The sequence below is a fragment of the Euprymna scolopes genome, chromosome 24, assembly GCF_053919585.1.
Source record: "Euprymna scolopes isolate OS-2025 chromosome 24, ASM5391958v1, whole genome shotgun sequence".
In the NCBI taxonomy this organism is placed as follows: domain Eukaryota; kingdom Metazoa; phylum Mollusca; class Cephalopoda; order Sepiida; family Sepiolidae; genus Euprymna; species Euprymna scolopes.
This window is the reverse complement of record NC_136505.1, coordinates 11,876,122-11,898,617: the sequence shown is the minus strand read 5'-3', so window position 1 is coordinate 11,898,617 and position 22,496 is coordinate 11,876,122. Positions and strand designations below refer to the sequence as shown.

Genomic DNA, 22,496 nt, shown 5'->3' with positions numbered 1-22,496 from the left:
CATCAGCAGTGAGATATCTGCTGGAACAGTAGAATGATTCCACCATTTTTCTAGCAACATTGGCAACAGATTTGATGTACGTGTTCCATCTCAGATCAGGAGTAAAGGTCAGACTTAAAAGTTTGTCAAAACATGGAGCCTCCTCCAGACGAGAGCCATTCATTTCAATTGATGCCAGATGAAGATCAGAGCATTAGTGATGGAAAGATAAAAGCTTGGTCTTAGATGCATTAAAATTAACCAGCCACTTCTTTCCCCATTGCATACATGCTCAAGATCAGAGGAGAGAGAATCAGAGAAAACTTGGTCGTTTACTACTTTTGAAGTGTTGCCATAGATGGTAGTGTCATCAGCATAAATGTCTACAAATGATCTAAGGATATGATTTGGGAGATCATTGATGTAGATTAGGAAGAGAGTTGGGCTCAGGATAAACCTTGAGGGACTCCACCATTAATACTGTGAGCTTCTGATTTCTGCCCATCAACCACTACTCTTATGAACCTATCAGAGAGAAATGATTTAATAATTGAAAAAACATTTTCAGCTATACCATAGCTAGAGATTTTATGCCATACCCTATCAAAGGTCTTTGATATGTCAAGGGCAATTGCCCTAGAAAGGAAGTCTCTATTGAGAGATTCACTAATCCTATGAGATAGAAATGTGTATATATATATTGTCATCCACATACAGTACTGTTTCGTTGTATCACAACTCATCAGTGCGGCTAGACAAACACCTTTCCCCAGCCGTGGATTGAACTTACAACCGTCGCATTGACAGTCGGCAGCTCTCACCATTAGGCTACGAATCAGTGCCGTAAATATTTCTCCTAGAGTGTGTATTAAATCCACACCCTCCCATCGCAAAGTGCTCGAACCATCAGCTTGTTTACAAAAAAGTAATAGTGGGCTTCGCTTAATCGCTTTAAATACGCGTTGAGTGAATATATATATGTATATATATACTAGCTGTCCTATTGTAAAATACAGTTAAATATAATATTTTAATAAAAAAACTGAATTGAGTGCCATCTTATCGTGTTATTAAAAGAAAATAAATGCTGTGTGGTGGGCGCACATAAATTAAGTATTTTAAAAGAAAGGAAAGAGAAAATATTATTAAAAGAAAAAAAAAATGCAAAAATTAAGTTTATAAGTGAATACTATCAATCGACCAATATGACACACGTTATCACATTGCAAATTTAGCTTTTTAAAATGAAAACAAAACGACCGTTTGCACATGTGGAATTAACAAACATTCATCCCTGACCCGCCCCCGCCTTCAAACAAAACAACATTCCTACATGTAATAATTGACGATTCTTTTCTATACTTTCAATATTATGTGTTTAATTTTTCAATATTATGTGTCTAATTTTTCAATATTATGTGTTTAATTTTTCAATATTATGTGTTTAATTTTTCAATATTATGTGTCTAATTTTTCAATATTATGTGTCTAATTTTTCAATATTATGTGTCTAATTTTTCAATATTATGTGTCTAATTTTTCAATATTATGTGTCTAATTTTTCAATATTATGTGTCTAATTTTTCAATATTATGTGTCTAATTTTTCAATATTATGTGTCTAATTTTTCAATATTATGTGTCTAATTTTTCAATATTATGTGTCTAATTTTTCAATATTATGTGTTTAATTTTTCAATATTATGTGTCTAATTTTTCAATATTATGTGTTTAATTTTTCAATATTATGTGTCTAATTTTTCAATATTATGTGTTTAATTTTTCAATATTATGTGTCTAATTTTTCAATATTATGTGTCTAATTTTTCAATATTATGTGTTTAATTTTTCAATATTATGTGTCTAATTTTTCAATATTATGTGTTTAATTTTTCAATATTATGTGTTTAATTTTTTAATATTATGTGTCTAATTTTTTAATATTATGTGTCTAATTTTTTAATATTATGTGTCTAATTTTTCAATATTATGTGTCTAATTTTTCAATATTATGTGTCTAATTTTTTAATATTATGTGTCTAATTTTTCAATATTATGTGTCTAATTTTTCAATATTATGTGTCTAATTTTTCAATATTATGTGTCTAATTTTTCAATATTATGTGTCTAATTTTTCAATATTATGTGTCTAATTTTTTAATATTATGTGTCTAATTTTTTAATATTATGTGTCTAATTTTTCAATATTATGTGTCTAATTTTTTAATATTATGTGTCTAATTTTTCAATATTATGTGTTTAATTTTTCAATATTATGTGTCTAATTTTTTAATATTATGTGTTTAATTTTTCAATATTATGTGTCTAATTTTTTAATATTATGTGTCTAATTTTTCAATATTATGTGTCTAATTTTTTAATATTATGTGTCTAATTTTTCAATATTATGTGTCTAATTTTTTAATATTATGTGTCTAATTTTTCAATATTATGTGTTTAATTTTTCAATATTATGTGTCTAATTTTTCAATATTATGTGTCTAATTTTTTAATATTATGTGTTTAATTTTTCAATATTATGTGTCTAATTTTTTAATATTATGTGTCTAATTTTTCAATATTATGTGTCTAATTTTTCAATATTATGTGTCTAATTTTTCAATATTATGTGTTTAATTTTTCAATATTATGTGTCTAATTTTTCAATATTATGTGTTTAATTTTTTAATATTATGTGTCTAATTTTTTAATATTATGTGTCTAATTTTTCAATATTATGTGTCTAATTTTTTAATATTATGTGTCCAAGCGATCGCTCTTTCTAACGCTATCAGGTTCATGCCAGTTTTTAGCAGACATACAAACACACCGACAAAGGTTAAGATTGATATAATAGATGGTATTAATTTGCATATGCAGGGAATAGCAACTTTATGAAGGATGAATTGGAGACGACAGTGGGTCAAGGTTTTGACAGCAGAGAGAAAGAGAGCATAGATATTGAGAGCTGGTGTTGTGAATCACGATTTAAGAGTTGGTACAAACTGCTGTGTTGATGAGAAGGAATGCTGACATTTTTTTTTCCTTCAGGTATACACTAGTTATTTTAGAAAATAAAAAAGTTCCCAAAAATCAGAAGGAAAAATGAATAAGTAATTTTACCAATTCTTGCCATAGGAATTCCACATTGCAATGTCATAACTGTAGAATCGACAGCCGCTTGAACAGAAGGAAAATGGCACGAAGCAGCAATTGTCTGAAAAAGATTTTTTTTAATGAATTAATCGCATTCATCATTGCCAATTCGAGATTTAATGTAGTTTAACTCTTTATGACCTGGTTGAATTAATTCAGTCGTAAATAAATGAATATAACAGCATAAATAAAGTGGGAATTGATTCAAACACACCTTGTACGTATTAGTTCAGTATCTGGGTAGATGCCAGATACCTCCAGATTGCAATTGTCCATTGCTTACATTCAGTATGCCACCATCAGTCTCAGAGATTGGAGGATTTCGTTTGTTATCATAAACACACTTTTTTCAATCACTATAGATAATAATCAAAGTTTATGAAATGCAAAAATTTAACTATTGAACTTCATAATGAAAGATCATTATAGTGAAAAAGTCTTAAAATTATAGTATCATTAACCTTTTAGTTAGCTAAAATTAACAATATTTTTAGATATACATCATAATTCAGATCATATAATTACAATACAAAACAATTATCTTTATTTTATTTTTTTATTAAAATCGCTCCAGACAAGACACAAAGCTACTTGATGTAAAGAGCCAAATAAAAAAATACCAATTCAAGCTCAAAAACTAGCCAACAACAAGTGCTTCTAATAAAAAAAAATAATAATAATAATATTATAATAATATAATAATAATAGTAGTAGTAGTAGGAGGAGGAGGAGGAGAAGAAGAAAAGATAATCTTTCTATGTATTTTGTGAAATATTTTTTAGAATAAAAAATGGGATAAAGAGGGAAGAGGAAATGCAGTATTAAAAAATTGGGTCACATATTTAGACGTTACCATTAATTATTTTTAAGATCACAATTAAATGACGACCATCCTTTTCTCTAGTAAAATACTGACCTCGAAATGGAATCTTTACTTATATGTAAAAAGCACTTGCTGTGTGTGTGTGTGTGTACAAGTTCATTACTTATGGAGTCCAAAATGACAGAACTAATTTCTTTAAAAATTTCACACAAATTTATGTGTCTGGGAGTATTCTTGGATAGGTTTTGTATCGGAATACCTCCAATAAGTATCAAAAATGGATAATCCAAAAATTCCAATTAAACAAAGAACAGCCTGATTTAACACGCTTATACAGCCTAACATCACAAGTGCATTTAAGAAGTTTTATCACTTCACAAGCAGAAGGGCCTGGCATATAAAATCAACAGTTGGTTCTTTGATATGACAGAGGCGCATTCGAAATGAATGTTTCTGTTTAGAACATAATTGAACCATGATACTTGAATGTTAAACTTTAATTCAAGTCATTATATAAAAATAATTTTATACAATTAACAGTAAGTTCGCTACAGTGCAATTTAAACGACAATGTATCAACTAAGTCACTGCAGGGAGGTATGTGAAACTTCCCTCTGGTGCACCACTATGGGTCCTCGACTAGAGCAGACAATCATATTGATTGAAAAATGGGTCATTTTATACATTTCGAAGACAATGAAAGTATTGGAAGTAAGGAACATTCGTTGATCCTTATTTTATCCCAGGAAACGTCAGATCTATTAAAATTATCAATCTGTTGAAGTTGTGTCCCTTGGACCATGTGATAAGTTGCCTCCCTTTATCTGTGTATGGGGTTTGTGATGATGTGCACTTTTCGGTGATCTGTATATAAAGGCGACAGTTGGCCTGTTTTCATTCTCTTTATGTCAAAATGTAAATAAAGGCAGACGGCCTCTCCATGTCTGCACGTGTTAAAACTAAAAAATCTTTACATGTTAATTACACGGTGGAACGATAAAATTGTCACCATCTACTAGTCGGCTAGTTGTGTACAAATCCCAAGAGCGATAAAAGATAAAGGCTCTTTCAGTCTTGACAGATTATGGATACCCACCGAAAGGGTGTCTGCACATGAAATTTTTGTGGCAAGAGTTGTGCAATCTCCACCCACACAAGTGGAGAGTATATATATATATATATATATATATATATATATATATATATATATAATTACTTAATTTATTCACATAAAATTAATATACGAAAGTATAGATTTATGCATAAACTTTAAGTATTTACTTCAAAAGTGCTCAATACGTAGGTAGAGCTAGTTAGTAATTTATAAAATATATATGGCGATTAAGCTACACTTACAACCATGTAGCATATATATATGTATGTGTGTGTGTGTACGTGTTCAGAATGACTGGAAACGCATGCCGAGATAAACGGAGAGCACATACAGCACCTACAATTCCCAAATGATCACCCATCTGGTACTAACCAGGCTCAAAATCCCAAGAGCGATAAAAGCCTTTTATCATGTCTGAAAGTGACACAATGTTCAACGAGCGATATTCGAAGATGCGCAGGTGTATGATTCATGCTCTCTACCGGTCCAAGTTATGACAACAGGACCATTGCCAGCACCCTCAAACTGCAAATCCAGATGGTTCAACACTTGAGGACACAGCTCAACAAAGTTTGCGGCCACAGTCATGGTCTTTGGTGTGGTTTCAAGTGAGGGCCACATCATGCCACCTCACATCTTCGAAGTTGAATAGAAAGTCCACACCAAAATGTACTTGAATGTGCTGAAGAGTGTGGTGATTCCTTGGTATAATCGGTGGCCACTGGTAGACCCTAAGTGTGGCAGCAAGACTCTGCACCAGCCACAAGTCCAAGAACCCAGGCTTGGCTTAAGAAGGTGTGCTATGACTTTGTACCCTTCTCTCACTAGCTTCCCTCCTCCTCTGACCTGAACTCACTGCTCTACTTCGTTTGATCATACGTCAAGAACATCACTAACATGACCTCTCACAACACCACAGCCAGCCTGATCGCCACCATCCACTGAGTATTCGCCAAGCTCCCATCAACACTTGTGGAAAAGGCATGCTCCCAGTTTTAGACCTGTATCAAGGCGGTGATTGAGGCTGAAGGTGGCTACATTGAATAAATGTCAGCTCTACTACATAATACAGTTACCTGAATTGATTTTTTCAATAAAAGTTTTAAAATAAAACTGTAGTGTTGTTTTCTTTAGGGCGACAAATTTATCGTTCCACCCTGTAATTTCTTTTTCTACGTTAACTTCCAGTGTGAATCTTATTTGAAACAAACAATGTATGGTTCTTTTTTTTGATTCCTAATTTAATAATTATCAACAAACAAGGTCTCCTTGCTAGTCGTTAATAGAATTCACAATCATTTCTGCAATGAAAACAAATTACATATCTTCAGCATTAATTTCAACCTTTGGATCAAATCACATGGAGATTAGGCGTGAGACATTGTCTCGTTTTGCCCCCACCAGCATCTTAAATACCCAAACAGCAACACGGGGATTATTATTTCTACTCACTAGTAGTTCTCACACAGGTCATCATCAGAGATTATTCACTGACAACAACCAGTGGTATTCCCTGGAGTCTGAGTGACAACAAATCTCCCCAGATTTCCAGTACTCTCCACCTCTTTCAACAACATTTGCAAATAAATTTACATTATTGCAACAGCCACTAACTATTGACTTCTTGCTGCCAATGATCATTAATCATCCCTGGAATTTAGGTGGCAATAATCCTCTCTAAGGTCCCAGTCCTATTCACACATACCCAGTGGAGGTCTGGTTAGTGCTTTCTGTACTTGGTCTTCAAAAATGGTTCTCTTTTCTGATGAAAGTAATTCCTAATACACTAATCACTGATGCCCTTATTAAATGTTTACAGACGGAAAAATAAAGTTGAGTTTGTATTCAGTGTTATTTAACCTCTATGTAAGGCGTGATTATATCAACACACTGGTTCTTCTAAGATCACTGAAGCCTGGTCAGTACCTGATGGATGACCATTTGAGAATACCAGGTGTATGTCATCTCTTCAGACCAGGATGTACAGGACGACTAAAAAAAAAAAAATTAAATCCACAAGAATTTTTATAAAACTATTAATTTTTTTCCCCTCTTTCAGAATATAATAGTGAACCTTTGTGCACATGTCATAATCAATTAAGAAAAAGTTTTGTGTGGAGGCTTACTTTACGAATAAATCAGACACAGTAGTGCAAGCCAAATTTCTGTCTGTCGGGTTTGTCGAGGGTGTCTACGTCATGGGGACACAAGTGTCTGCAGTTCGTCAGAGAATTCACCATTAAAATACTTGTAGAACAGGCAGAGGGATGCAACATTTCATCAATGGGACAGAGGCTGAAGCTTGGATGGCAGTTCAGGGCCTATCAGATTGGTGACTCTTTTTTTAACCTTGTCTAGGAGCGAGAGACTAGTGGCAGATGCACCAGCCCAAATGTGACAACAATACTCCATACATGGGCGAATGATGGCCTTATAGAGGTATAGGATACTTTCGGGTGTCAGTAGTTTTCTAGCACGGTAGAGAAAGCCTACGTTTTTCACAGCGGCCCTGGCAATGTTTTCAATATAATTGTTCCAACTCATGTTTCCTGTGAACGTTAGGCCAAGCAGTTTGAAAGATGTACTCTCAGACAGGGAGTCACTGGCCATTGCTATTGGTGGCAGAGAAGATTTCTTGTAATTATTGAAGGAAACCAGTTTAGTCTTGGCAGCATTGAATGTGACCATCCATTTATGCCCCATTCCACTACAGATTGGAGGTCATCCTCTAGTGTTTTTGCCATTTCTTTAGATATGTGTTCATTTGTTTTCCTGTCATGCCTGTTATAGAGTGTGGTATCATCAGCATATATACCTATCTCAGAGGCAGTTTTGTCGGGGAGGTCATTAATAAATATTAGGAACAATAGAGGTCCAAGGATAGACCCCTGAGGCACTCCCGCATTTATATCACACTGTTTAGATGTACGACCGTCGAGGACAACCTGGATTTTTCTCTTATCTAAGAAGGATTTAATTATGTTAAGTATTCTACCAGTGATACCGTATGATCTAATTTTCCTGAGGAGACCCTCATACCATACCCTGTCAAAAGCCTTAGATATATCTAGAGCTACCACTCTGCCCTCCCCCGCTTTGTCCAGTGAATGGTATATACGTTCAGAGATTACAGTTAGGATGCCTGCTGTGGAACGGTCTTGTCTATATCCATATTGTTTGTCAGTCAGAAGTTTTAGAGCTTGGTTAATTAAGGTCTCAAATATTTTGGCAAAAGTGGGAGGAGGCTAATGGGGCGATAATTTGATGGGTCAGTCCTTTTGCCAGAATTCTTGAATACTGGTACAACAGAAGCAGTTTTCCAACAGCCCGGAAAGCAAGCTTCATTAAGGTATTTGTTGTAAAGTTTGGAGAGAGGTCTAAGAGGAACTTATTTGATTAGGATAGTGAGTGCTAGGACTTAAATAAACATTGGTGTTATACAGGACTAAGTGGTGACATGTACAAGTTTGCCAGCAACATACATTTGGAGTGTATTTTAGACAGAAGATGATTTTTATGCAAAGTGGTCAATATAACTGAAACTTTGATGATCAAAGTTTAATTATATTATTTGGATTTATAAGACTACTGTGTGAAACAAGATGAGAACAGTAGTCCGATTAATCCAAATAATACAAATAACTAATCCTCATCTCAAAAATTCAGAAACGTCAACCTGATGTTTGTATAAGCATGTGGCTTCGATCTTCACTCCTAACCTGTAATGGAAGACGTATATGATATTCCCTAGAACAGTGCTTTTCAACCTTTCTGCTAGTAAAACATAACATAACATGCAACCACAACCAAGATTGAACTCACAACACGAGTTTGTAGTGTAATTCAAATCTTGTTTGTAGCTGAATACTTGATGCTACGCCAGGGCTATCAAGGGTATTTCTTTTTCGTGACGCCATGACTAGATGGGTTGCCTACCACGGCTTAAGAGAGTCCCATCTACCCTCGAGGGAAGGATAGACCGTACCAGTTTCCCAACCTGGTATTTAACCTTGCGGTACATACAGCGCCTTACCTTCGCAAATGGTCACACATCTGATACTGGCCAGGCTTAACATTGCTTAATGTTGGTGATCTCGCAAGAATCAGTGTGTCAATGTGATTGTGCTGTGTTTTTGCTAGAGCAGAACCCCATGGAAATATTCCACTGGCTGATGGAACTCATATAGAGTAATTTAGTTGTTTTATGCAAAAGAACAGCATTTAAAAATAAAATGAAAATAGTTGTTTTGGTGTTGACTGCATAATAAAAAAATATAAAAGCAAACCTAATCGCAGAAAGACAAATTAAATGTAGCAAGTTTAATTTTGTAAAATTTAGTGCATGTAAACAATAAATTTTTGTTAAAAAATATGCAAATAATAATAAAATGTTTATTTCTTGTTCTAATTTAAATGGACTGTATTGGTTGAAAAGCACTGTCTTAGAAGTTCCTTTTTCAATGACTCAGATGCCCAGTCAGGGCAAATTCCACATCAAGTATTACCAAATGTATTAGTATTAGTATTGATCTGTGAACATTGATCTTTGTTGCTTTTCTCCTAGATCAGTTTTCCGCAGTAAGACACGAGAATTTAGTCTCTCTATCCATAAACATGGTGTCACAGAAAAATTAAATACTTACCATTTCTGGTTGTCCGTAAAGCTTCAAAGTAGCCTTTGTAATTATTCCAAGAGTTCCTTCAGATCCAACAAACAAATTTGTTAGATTATAACCCGCAGATGTTTTCCTGTAATTGCAAAAATAAAATTCTGATAAACTGCACAGCACTTGTGCCCCTTCGATGTATATACCCCCTCAACTAACCCAACAAGCAGCAAAATCCCACCTCTTCACTGTTGAAATCCTGGAATGCTGGAAAGCCTTCTACTCTAAGACTTTCTTCCATCGGACATGGGAATTCCCTTCATGCTTCCTGCTTCCCTGACTGTACTAATCCGCAGAAGTTTAAATGTAATGTGAACAGAAATCTCACTGCTCAGCTTTCCACAGTGTCCTGTTAGACATGATCCCAAATAGTTGCTCCTCATGTTCCAAGGGGAAGTAGGTTCTGTTTGGGGTGAAAAAAATAATTAAAATGTATGCTACCATCCATTCACTTTACCAACACATTAATATCAAACTTCCTTAGTTTAGCTGAGATAGGTATATTTGCTGATGACACCACGCTCTATAACAGGCATAAGGGGAATGTATTCTCCCTGGACTGTTGAGGTCTCTCTTCATATCTATAGTACTATTATTACTATTATTATTATTATTATTACTATTATTACTATTATTATTATTATTACTATTATTACTATTATTACTATTATTATTATTATTATTATTACTATTATTATTATTATTATTACTATTATTACTATTATTACTATTATTATTATTATTATTACTATTATTACTATTATTACTATTATTATTATTATTATTACTATTATTACTATTATTATTATTATTACTATTATTACTATTATTATTATTATTATTATTACTATTATTATTAGTATTATTATTATTATTATTATTATTATTACTATTATTACTATTATTATTATTATTATTACTATTATTATTATTATTATTATTACTATTATTATTATTACTATTATTACTATTATTACTATTATTATTATTATTATTATTACTACGAATATTATTATAATTATTTCTACATGTGGATTTATGATCTTTGTTTTTTTTTTTTTCATTTAAGATCAGAAATTTCTCCAAAGTTTGGAAACTCTTGGCATCAGAAGAGAAACAAAAATGGGTAAATTTTTAGTTTACCGACCCCTCGGCATTCACCTTTAATTTGTTGACTTTTAAAGGTTTTCGGATACGCTGAGGACGAATATCACATTTATGTTTTGTGCAAACACGCAGCTATCCATATTTGAAGGCATTCAGTATCCAACGTAATCTCTATCATTTTTAATGGCGGCCATCTTGTTTTCCAATAAGAAAAAATGTCAAAGAAAGGCTAAATATGCCACATGTAACTGGAATCCCCTCTTCCCCACCACCGACGTTGGTGCAAAAAAAAAAAATAAATAAAAAAAGTTTATTGGAGGGGAGAAGGGGCAAATTCCAAGAAATCTTGAGCGAAAGGAAAGAATGTAAAGACAATACCACAAATTAAAAACAGTATTTAGAATAATATTTATTAAAATAAATTAAAAGGTAAATATCACCTTTCGTTACAACAGAACAACGACGACTAATTCGTTTTTTTTAGGCATATTTGATGTTGCTGGCCACAAATCTAATGATCAAATCCATCGCAAATTTACGGTTTGCATGGTATTAACCCCTTTTAATTGATCTAAAAAAAAAAAAAATTAAGTTTCCACGAGCGGTTTACAAAAGTATATTTTATGTTTCTTGTTCTTTTTTTTTGGGGGGGGGATTCAATTATATAACTTCTGTAGTTTAATTAACCGTTTTTCCATAAGTAACGAACGCGCCTACATTTACTGAGTAGAATACTGTTTAACATTTCACAGAAATTCCGTGTTTACATTTGGGGGAGGCGGTGGAGGGGTGGCCGCCACAACACATACGCCCCCACCCCTTCCACAGCCTCCCTCAAATGTAAACATGGAATTTCTGTGACATGTTAAACAGTATTCTACTCGGTAAATGTTGGCGCGTTCGTTACTTATGGAAAAACAGTTAATTAAACTACAGAAGTTCTATAATTGAATACACTCCTAACCCCCTCCCCCCCAAAAAAGAACGAAAAACATAAAATATGCTTTGTAAACCGCTCGTGGAAACTTACTGACAGCAATATTTTTACTATTACATGAGGTGAAAACTTTTTATTTCATGAAAAATATTTGTCATTTAAAATGTCCCCATGTATTCATGCACCTTATAAAACGTCAAGTGACTACGCGTGTGCACGCAGTTTAGTAAGAAAGTGAAAAAAATGAATATAATTAAGAAAGTAAAAAAAAGATTGCCCGTTTCGATATTGGGAAGCAGAAAAATATCCGGAAGGGTTGGGGGGGGGGGAGTCATTTCGGCCTTGAAGCCGAAAAATGTTTTTTGGGGGTCATGTTTTGGCCCTTTTGGCTCCGTTTGGCTCTTTTTGGCGTTTTTTCCCAAATGGGAAACAAGATGGCCACCAGCAAAAACAATAGTGATTATGTTGGATACTGAATGCCTTCAAATACGGATAACTACTTGTTTGCGCAAAAAATGAATGCAATATTCGTTCTCAACGTACGCGAAAACCTATAAAAGTTGACAAATTAAAGGTGAATGCCGAGGGGTCAGTAAACTAAAAAAATACCTTTTGCGATGCTTACTTCATTCGTCGTCCTTTTCCAGCGGTGTCAATCACACGTCCATCAGCCAAAACCACTTCTAAGTTAAGTACGTTTTCCCTCATTGTGCCATAGCGGACAGCATTGGTACCAGAAGCACTAGTTGCACACATTCCACAGAGAGAGGCATCAGCTCCAGGGTCTGGGAAAAAGAAAGAAAATATAAACATAATCAATAACATCTTAATTTGGCCTGAAAAAGGCTGGAATTTGAAAGATGTAACTGAAATATGTATACACATGTGTAGCCAAAGATTTTTGTATAAATAGAAGTTTATACTATACTAGCAGACCGCCCAACATTGCCCGGTCATAAAATATGCATAAATATTATATTTTAATTAATACAGAAACTGAGACATGTGCATGCAAGTATTATGTTTTTTATAAACAGTTCACTTCTTGTAAGTAAAAAAAAATATTCAAGTTGAGATCGAAACCAAAACCTAAAAGACAGTGGGTCCAGTACGATAACCATTAGGCCAGTTTTTCAAAGTGTTTTCAAATCTACTTATTCTTAACATAAAGAATCTGCCATGTGAACCATTCACACATGCACATTTGTGAAACAGTTTAGAAACAGATAGAGATCTGATGACCACCCCCCACATACCAGTTTTGACCACTTAGTAGCCCTTTTACCGGATGAAAACCAATTAAAATGTTTTCCATGTGTCTGAATATACTATATACCAAATTTCAAGTCTGTAGATCAAAAATTCATTGAGTATATAGGTTGAGCATTCTGACTTTTATAGATATATAGATAGATATGTGTGTATCTTATATTTTATACCTATATTATAAAGCTGGCTGGCTTTGTTTGATAGTTGTTGCTTTGCAAAGTTTACTACTTGTAATACTCGAAACATAATTTTAAAATACTAATCAATTCATTCATGACATAGTTGGAAACACAAAACAACATCTTTCTCATTTATTCATATAAATAAGTATAAACGTTTTCGATACAAATTTATCTTTTAAATGTGACCGTAAAGAAAGACAAACAAAGGAGAAATCAATGTTGCTTTATATTTGCAATTTAGAAATAAATCACAATTTGTTGAAAATCAAATCAACGCTTCTAACAAAAGGAACATTTGAATACAAATGCTAAATGTTTATGTAAAAAAAAAATAAAATAAAAACTATGTGTGTCATTATTCATCGGACTACTGTTCTCATCTTGAGTGTGATTTTTACAACGTTTCGGTCGATATAACCTCCGACCTTCTTCAGGTGTATCTTGTCGAACTCGGGAATATTTCTGTCGAACTCGGGAATTTGGACAGAATTTCGAGCGGAACCCTTTATTTACTTCACGGGGGTAACATGCTCTTGTTCCGTCAGCCGTGACTGGATAGAGGTCCTAAGTAATTCGCAAATGTATAACCAATCTCAAAAATTCAGAAACGTCAGAAAAAAAAATCTGTATATTATGCACATATATATATATATGTCTGCCCTTTAAGAATTGGGTTCTTATTGTTGAGAAATTTATGTTGAAATGAAATAAGTCGGTCACTTAAGCTCACATGCAGAGACCGTGATGTTAAAATGACATGATCACTTTCGGCCTTCTTAATGACATTTACACTTTATATAAAGGTTCATTTCAACTATATTCTCCTGTGGTTAACGTTGGCTGAGTAGTTTGTTCCCTACTAATGGAGTCAGAGATGGCTTTGTGGCTGGGTTCGAATCTCCTGAGCAGTGATAATCGTGATCCCTGCACTGATGATTCCGGAAAGGATGAAACACTAGTGTCTGTGGGCATAAAAAAATAATTATAGTAATTATATATATATATATATATATATATATATATATATATATATATATATATACACTAGTATGGGTTCTCGGTGTTGCCCGGGTGTTTAGAGGTGTGTGCTGAGCAAAATAAAAAAAAAAGTGGTAGTAGCAAGGTAGGCTCGAACCCGTACCGCGAAAGAGGAAAAGAACAGGGAAAGAAATATGACGTCTTTGCTGTTATGACCACCACTAAACCGGAAGTGACGTAGGTTTAAATTAAGGCTAGACAATCGAAAAAAGAGGATGACTTTCAAAAATATCGGTGAAAAACGCGACCCCCCCGCCCTGAAGAAAAGTGCCCAGTTGAGGGTGAAGAAATTAATGTTTTTAGCCAATTTTTCGATATTTGTCGTCTGAAGGGTCGAGCTTCAAAATGATACTGATCTTGTGAAAATTTGTCGCCTCTTTCGAAAGTTTTCGGCAGACATGCAAATATACAGTTATATATTGGTAGCTCAAAGTTTTAACCCAAACTGATTAAAAAGCTTGCCTATCACTGAATACCCTTTATGTAAAATTTCAAATGTTTAGACCAGAAATTCTGTGAGTAATTTGGTAGAGACCGCTGAGATCAAATTTTTTTTAAACTTTGACCCCTATTATGACTCCTTTAACATTTATTGTTTTGGGCTCAAATCAAGTTATTAAGTTAGATCCATGTCCAAGGAACCTACATTTAAAATTTCAATTGTTTAGACCCAAAAATGGCAGAGGTGCTTGGTAGAGTTCTCGAAGGTCAAATCGTTGAACTTTGACCCCTTAACAGCCAAATTTCTGGCCGAAAACGGATTAAAAAGATTTTCCCAAATCTCAATACCCTGTATATCAAATTTCGAGTCTGTAGACTGAAAATTGTCAGCGTTATTGTGTAGGGAAATGTAGACAGACAGACACTTTCACTTTTATAGGTATATAGATAGATATGAGATCAAGGTTGTGAATTCTGTGATAGAAGTGTTGATTGAATTTTAAAATAAAATATGTATGTGTTGTTTGAAAGCCAAATTACAACACAATATAATGACAAACAAACAAATATTTATTTGTTTAAAATTAATATTTCGAGGTTATACTCCATCCTTAGAATTTTATATTTTTTTTCTTTTTTTCTTTCTTGCTTTGATTATAAGTTGAAGAAAAAAATCAGTTAGTAGAAAGTCTATGCATTGTCTATTTGCATGGTCTGATATTTTTTCTTCAACTTATGGCAAGAGAAAAAAATGCATAAAATTCTGAGGATGGAGTATAGCTCTGAAATATTTATTTTAAACAAATAAATATTTGTTTATTTTTCGAAAGATTACGTTGTAATTTGGCTTTCAAACGTATCTCATATATATATTTATTATAAGTGTGTGTGTGGAGAAGTATAATAGGGCTATAGCAATGCAGGAAAATGATGTGACATATAGACAAAAATGGACAACGAAAGAGGGTCTTGTAGAATTAGTTTTTTCTATCTTAATATATCCATTTATTTCCCAGATAAATCACAAATACAAATCAATAAAAGAGATGTACTATTTGAGATAACTGGGGTGGTGGAAGTCTTTGATATTTTAAAAATATAATCTCTTTTTCAGAAAGAAAGAGACCGAAAGAATTTTTTTTTTAGCATATTTCACAAATGCCATTAACGTTTTTACTTTCGACCCAGATTAAAACACTAACTGATTTCTAATTCGCTAAAATTAAACCTGATAATAAATTAACAAAAAAAATATTTTAAAAGAGTGATGATGATGATGATGATGATGATGGTGGTGGTGGTGGTGGTGGGTAAAGGATACATAAATAACCCAATGATCGGAATACCAAACTAATTTTTGAAAAATTTCTGCTTGACAACTAAACTATCTTCCCATTTTCGATTCCATTTTTACGATATTTCCCATTTTTTTTCACATCATTTTAATACCCTAACCCTAACCCAGTTCCCCTTTTTATACTCCTCCACATTTATTACCTAACAATGCTTTAAACTACCTTTTCCCTCTTATATATACAAGTTAGAAAAACATTTCATCCAAGGCATGAAAATTGTTAAACAATTATTGTACTCTTTAAAAAAAATCATTGAAAATTTTACATCTATATCATTAATTGCTAGATGAAAGATAATGTTTTTAAATTGCAACAAAATCTGCATTATATAAAATAAATCCAAGGTAATTTTTTGATTCAATTTAAATTAAATTTATAAAAGTGCCCACTGAAGATAAATGAATTTCTAATTGAATCCTGTACCTTTATTTTTTAAAGCCTATAGTAAAAACATTTTGTTTAACAATTTTCATGCCTTCGATGAAATGCTTTTCTAATTTGTATCTTATCTTTTTAAGATTATATTTTAAAACTCTCCTTCTCTCTATTTCAGTTTGTATTTCTCCTCACACCACAACTCATTTTTGCAACCCCCTCTTTGTATTATTACAGGTCTGAATATTCTGTTTCAGTTTGTATTTCTCCTCACACAACAACTCATTTTTTGCAACCCCCTCTTTTTAATACAAGTCTGAATATTGAGAAAATCTGATTTTTTTTTCACAAAAACTTTAAAATAACTTTTTTAGATTTAATTTTTTAAACTTCTTTCAGAATATAAAATCTTTAAAATTTAATAAGGAACATATTTCATATAGGTTTCATTAACAAATATTCAGTACATAACGAGAAAAATAGAGATGAAAATTTCAAAAGGACTATATAAATGGTTACGGTCAATAGTAGTCCTCGCCAGCGAAATCTTTGTTATTGTTATTCTATTATTATTATTATTTAAAACATTTTGTGTCCTGCTCTTTCGCACGAGGACTATATATATATATATATATATATATATTATATATATATTATAGTTTCAATATTTCTTTCGACATGAGTAGAGCTTTGTAGTAGTATATACTTCAATAAAGCCATACAAAAACGTTTGGGTTCCACTAACAGCTAACTTATTGAACTCATTGTAGAAATGAAACACAAATGTTACTGTTTAGCTTGCTTGCCATAAGTACATTTTTTTATACTATCTAATGAAGATTACAGGATCTTCATCTGACATTAGCAAAAGCAAGAAAGACACTTTTTGTATTTGAACAACTAAAATAAAAACATATAAAGCAGGAAGGACATATCCATTAGTTAAGATAATAATTGACTAACCAATGGGGAACCAGAGTCCTGTGTCTCGAAGGTATGTGTTCAATGCAAGACGAGTTACTCCAGCCTGAATTGTTGCATCAAAATCTTCGGGATGTACTGCTTCAATCTCTGTCATTTTGCTCAAATCTAGACACAAGCCACCCTGGAGGAAAATGAGAAAATGAAATGAGGAATGAAACCAAAATGGAAACATCTCACCTGAAAGCAATCCGTATGGAGTAACAAGTTGGATAATATTATTTTCATTTATTTCTTTGCGGACAGTTTCCTCATCTTCATAGTTGTTGTAGTTCCGCCACGTTTCGACTAACTCATCCTCTGGCCTTTTTCAAGTGATTAACTGTGACAGGATAAGAATGCTGAGTCTCGTAACTGTATCCCTAGTAATTACTGCCTTCCATAGTTGTTATCTCACCACGTTTTGGCCAACTAATCCTCTGGCCTACTTTGGGTAAGATTGAAACTGCTATCTTCAGACAATGCTCACCATTCAGGTTCCAGGTGAGCATTGTCTGAAGATAGCAGTTTCAATACTATTCCAAGCAGGCTAGAGGGTTAGTTGGCCAAAACATAGTTAAACAAAAACAACTATGAAGATAAGAATAACAGTCCACAAATAAATAAAAAATCTATACTCATCTCAAAGGATTCCAAATAATAATAATAATAATAATAATAATAATAATAATATTTCCCTTTCATTGTTTGGTCAAATGTATCTCCTCCCCAACGTATTATTTTGATCATCTATGCATTTTGACAACTTTCTTCAGTAATTTGTGCATCACAAAACTTTAACACACACAAACATATATATATGTTCATGTGTAGACGAAATAGACATGATACAAACTTGAATAAAGAGGTGATTATTGAAATCTAGTTTGATGTATTAATGTGTATTTGTGCATGCATAAATGGACACTTTAAATCGATTTATGCCTGCCAAGTTACAAATTTTTCAATTTGGATGCTTTAGCAGCTATTTTTACCAGCTAAAAATCAAATTGAATTTGTTCCACAAGTTCAAATCCTCTATATATCAAGTTTCAAGTCTGTAGATCAAAGATTGACAGAGTAGTTTGGTAGAGATCGTTCTGCATACAGATACAGGGTCACTTTCACACATAATATATATAATAGCTATATATATAAAGCTTTCCCTATATTGATAAATTTTGCTTTGTTAATGACATTCTTTGCTGACTTCATTTTATTTTATATATGTGTGTATGTATATTTATATATATTTATATACATGTGTGTATGTGTATATATATATTTTTATATGTGTGTATGTGTGTACAAGGTCATCAACACCTCCCTGCAAGAGCTGCAAAAACCTAACGTCATCATCTCCCCTAATGAGAATATATATGCAACTGGGGACCGCTTATGAATTTAATACTCCCATGAAACATCCTCCTTCAGAGAGAGGCCGGTTCAGTTCGGTATATATATAATGGAATATTTTTTTCCATGCGATCGTTTCAACCATTTTAAAATCATACATGCTTTTTTATTCACTATCAAATTAAATTATGTTCTATCAATTGGGTATTTTACATCGTAAAAATTACTGCCTTTTATGTGTATTCTGTCAAATCACATGTTTCTCCAAAACAGCAACTTTTGGGGGGAAGGAAGGATTTAATAGGGCCAAGAAAAAGAGAGTTAATGCAATCAAAAACGATACATACATCTCCTGCGTTGATGCCACCTTCAAGGCCAGTTCCTGAACCAAAGGGAATTACTGGAATTCTGTGGTCATTGCAAAGTCTGACAACGTCACTGACCTCTTCTGTGCTGCTGGGAAAAGCTACCAAATCGGGAAGGGAAGGCCTAGAAAACAAATAAACCCCGGCTGAACACAATTCAGTAGGAGGATAGCATAATAGATAACACATGCAATAACGCATTAAGTGAGATTACTCGACAAAAGAGCACATGATATTAAAAAAAACATTTACAATTTTTATCCAGAATTCAACCTTAATTCAAAAATTCTAAAAATACAGGAAAATATTTATGATGTATGGACACGTCACAGAATGCAAATATCATATTCCAAAAATTATGATCAAGTATTTTTTTTTATAGAAAATCAGATTTTTACAACTTTTAACGATTTTAATAGTAAATTGTATATATTACAGAACTTTTGATTCCGGTAGTTCGAATTGAGTTGTTTCCAGTTAAAACAATATGGCAGATCAAAATACAAAACCCTCACTTACTCATAAAATTTGATTTTTTAGTTAAAAAAATATTTGATCAATTTATGATTTTTGGAATATGACATTTTCATTGATGGATACATACATCAAAGATTTTTATGTATTTTTTTAAATTGGGTTGAATTCTACACAAGCACCAAATTAATACTTAAAATTCATTTCAAACTTAAAACTTGAAGATTATCTTGTTTAATGATCAACTAAGTTCCAACTTTTGCACACAACTGACTGTACAACAAAGTACTATTAACCATGGCTACTTCAACGGTGTAGTCTAATCTGATAATTCTAAGTAAACTTTTAGTTTTAGTTTTTAGCTAATCATCAGTTTTAATTAATCAACCTTTTAAACTAATGAACCTCGATTTTTTTGTGGATTACTCCAAAATAAATACGAGATATAAATTGAAAAAAAATATATATATATTTAACAAAAAGATGAAAAAATGCACACCTTGCAGGTGTAATGGAACCATTAAAAGTCAATTTTGTCATATCCTTTTTCCGTCAATATTAGAAAGGCTTGCAAAGGGCTTATAAATATTTAATGTAAATTAGCAATTTTATTTATTTATTGTTTTCAGATATATTTTAGCAGGTCAATTAGGCTTCAAGGACACCAGAAAAAAAATCCGCCTTCTCCTATATTAAAGCTCGACCTTCTGACAAAAAAAAAAAAAAAAAAAAATCAAAGAACTCGGTTTTATTATCTGTTTGTTTACAGATGCCATGTGCGTCGAAAACCAACTGAGTTAAACCTGAAGTCATCTCTTATTTTGCTTCTTTTTGGGAGCCTTGACACCTAATTGATCTATTTCATCTTTAAAATCTTTCTTTTTTTTTTTCAGTTTGTTAATAAGTCAATTGGAGTAATCTCCCTTTCGTCTATAAATAACAGTTGTCCCCCTTTTTATTTTCATTCCAAAACGTTCAAAATTTAATTTCGACATAAAGCATATATATATATATATACAAACAAACAAACAAACAAACAAACAAACAAAAACACACACACACACACACACACACACACACACACACACACGACGCTGTAATTCTTGTCTTTTTGTTTTTTTGCAATTTACTTACCTACCCACGAAGGCAGAGTTGACAAGTTCGAGTTTTAATGTGGGGAAAAAATCCATCTCCCCCGCCCAAAAAAACACATTCTGAATTGGCACAAAAATTTTAATTGCCTCAGTCAAGAAGGACTTCTTAATCAATGACAAAGGACAGAAAGAAAAAAAAATGAAGTGAAGTATCAAAGCAGCTACTACACTTTGCTCCTAGCAAAAAAGGCCAAAACAACATTTAACGTTTTGGAAACAGACCCCAATAAACATATTCTGAAACCACGTTATCCTGAGTACTTGGATAAGTATATTTCAGTTTGATCAAAATGGGTTGAACGTTGGGCTTGCATTCAAACTCAAAACTTTTTGCTTCATTTTATTTATAGTTCAAAAGTCATGCAAATTAAAACTTGCAGAACTTGCAGTAGGATGCAAAGAGGTTCTCTTTGATCGCCTTGGAACAGACAAATATATGTCAGCGGTGTGAGTTCCGTTATCGTAGCATTGATTTAATTTGAATAAAATAAAATATGCATCAAGGGCATTTGAAAGCCAAACTACAACGCAATATTATGAAAATAAACAAATATTTTACTTGTTTGAAATTAATAATTTAAATATAAAACTTCTGCATATCAGTACAGTCAGGGAAGCTGGTAGAGAATTCCTAACTCTAGTTGTTTGAGGGAAGAGACTATTAGAGAAGAAAGCTTTCTGGCATTTAGGGACCTCAACAGTGAAGGGTGTGATTTTGTTGCTAAGCAGGTTTGTTGGGGATATGTATGTCAAAAGGGCACAAATTTTAGTTTCTTTGGGGCAGAAAATGGATACAACCTTCAATTTGAAAATATAAATATTTCAGATTTACATTAAATTTGATTCATGGTGATTAGATGCCATTTAAATAAGACTAGCTGAACACTCTGCATTGCTCGGTCATACAATATGTTTAAACATGATATTTTAACTTATGCAAATTGCGTATGTATTATTACAGACTAAATCCTCTATTTATTATACAGGGTGGGCCAAAAATAAGGGTCCTATCTTTAAATTTGAATAACTTCCACAAAATAAAAGTTAAACTCACCAAACTTTATGTGTGGTAGACTGACCCTTCCGAGATTTTTTTGAAATAAACAAAACAAATTTTGGCCGAAAAACACTTTTTAAAACTTACATGAATTTATGAATTTTTAAAAATAGGACCCTTGTTTTGGCCCACCCTATATATTATGAGGAATAATTTTCCTGGTGAACTAATTCCGCGAAAAATAAATAAATAAATAAATAAAATAATGATAATGTAGTTCATCAAATTCTGTCTGTGTTTGTTTACAATATTACGTCAGCTGATATTTGGGCTTGACGATGAATGCCCTGGAAACTCACTTCTGAAGTGATTTCCAGCAATTTTATCATAAATTGAATTCATTAATAAGAAAAAATTTTTAAAAAGTTGAGGTATACCCGGGCTCGAACATAGGACCATTCGATCTATAGTCAATTGCTCTGCTATTGAGCTATGTATCCACATGTCAACAAATCTGTTTTTTTTTTTGTTTTTTTTAAATTATTTGTTGAGATTTTATTATCTCCCTTGCCGGTGCAACCTAAAATATTCTGATCTAAAAATTGTTTTTTATTTATAAGAAAAGAAAGACTATTTTTAGGATCAGATTTTTTCGATTTTCGATACTTATTGGATGATTTTCTGTATAAAAACATATCCAAGAACACTGCCAGACATATAAATTATCTTTGTGTAAAATTTGCAAAAG

General features: G+C 32.5%; 1 protein-coding gene across 1 annotated transcript in view; it reads right to left on the bottom strand.

The window, feature by feature from the left end:
* The window catches only part of LOC145246594 (D-lactate dehydrogenase, mitochondrial-like), a 129,532-nt gene that overhangs the window by 60,897 nt on the left and 46,139 nt on the right, over positions 1-22,496 (bottom strand). The window contains exons 3-7 of the mRNA XM_080108254.1: positions 19,106-19,247; positions 17,406-17,547; positions 12,408-12,567; positions 9,715-9,820; positions 3,102-3,195 (exon numbers count right to left, since the gene is read on the bottom strand). Of these exons, the coding sequence (XP_079964380.1) occupies positions 3,102-3,195; positions 9,715-9,820; positions 12,408-12,567; positions 17,406-17,547; positions 19,106-19,247 (644 nt within the window). The remainder of the gene's footprint in view (positions 1-3,101; positions 3,196-9,714; positions 9,821-12,407; positions 12,568-17,405; positions 17,548-19,105; positions 19,248-22,496) is intronic.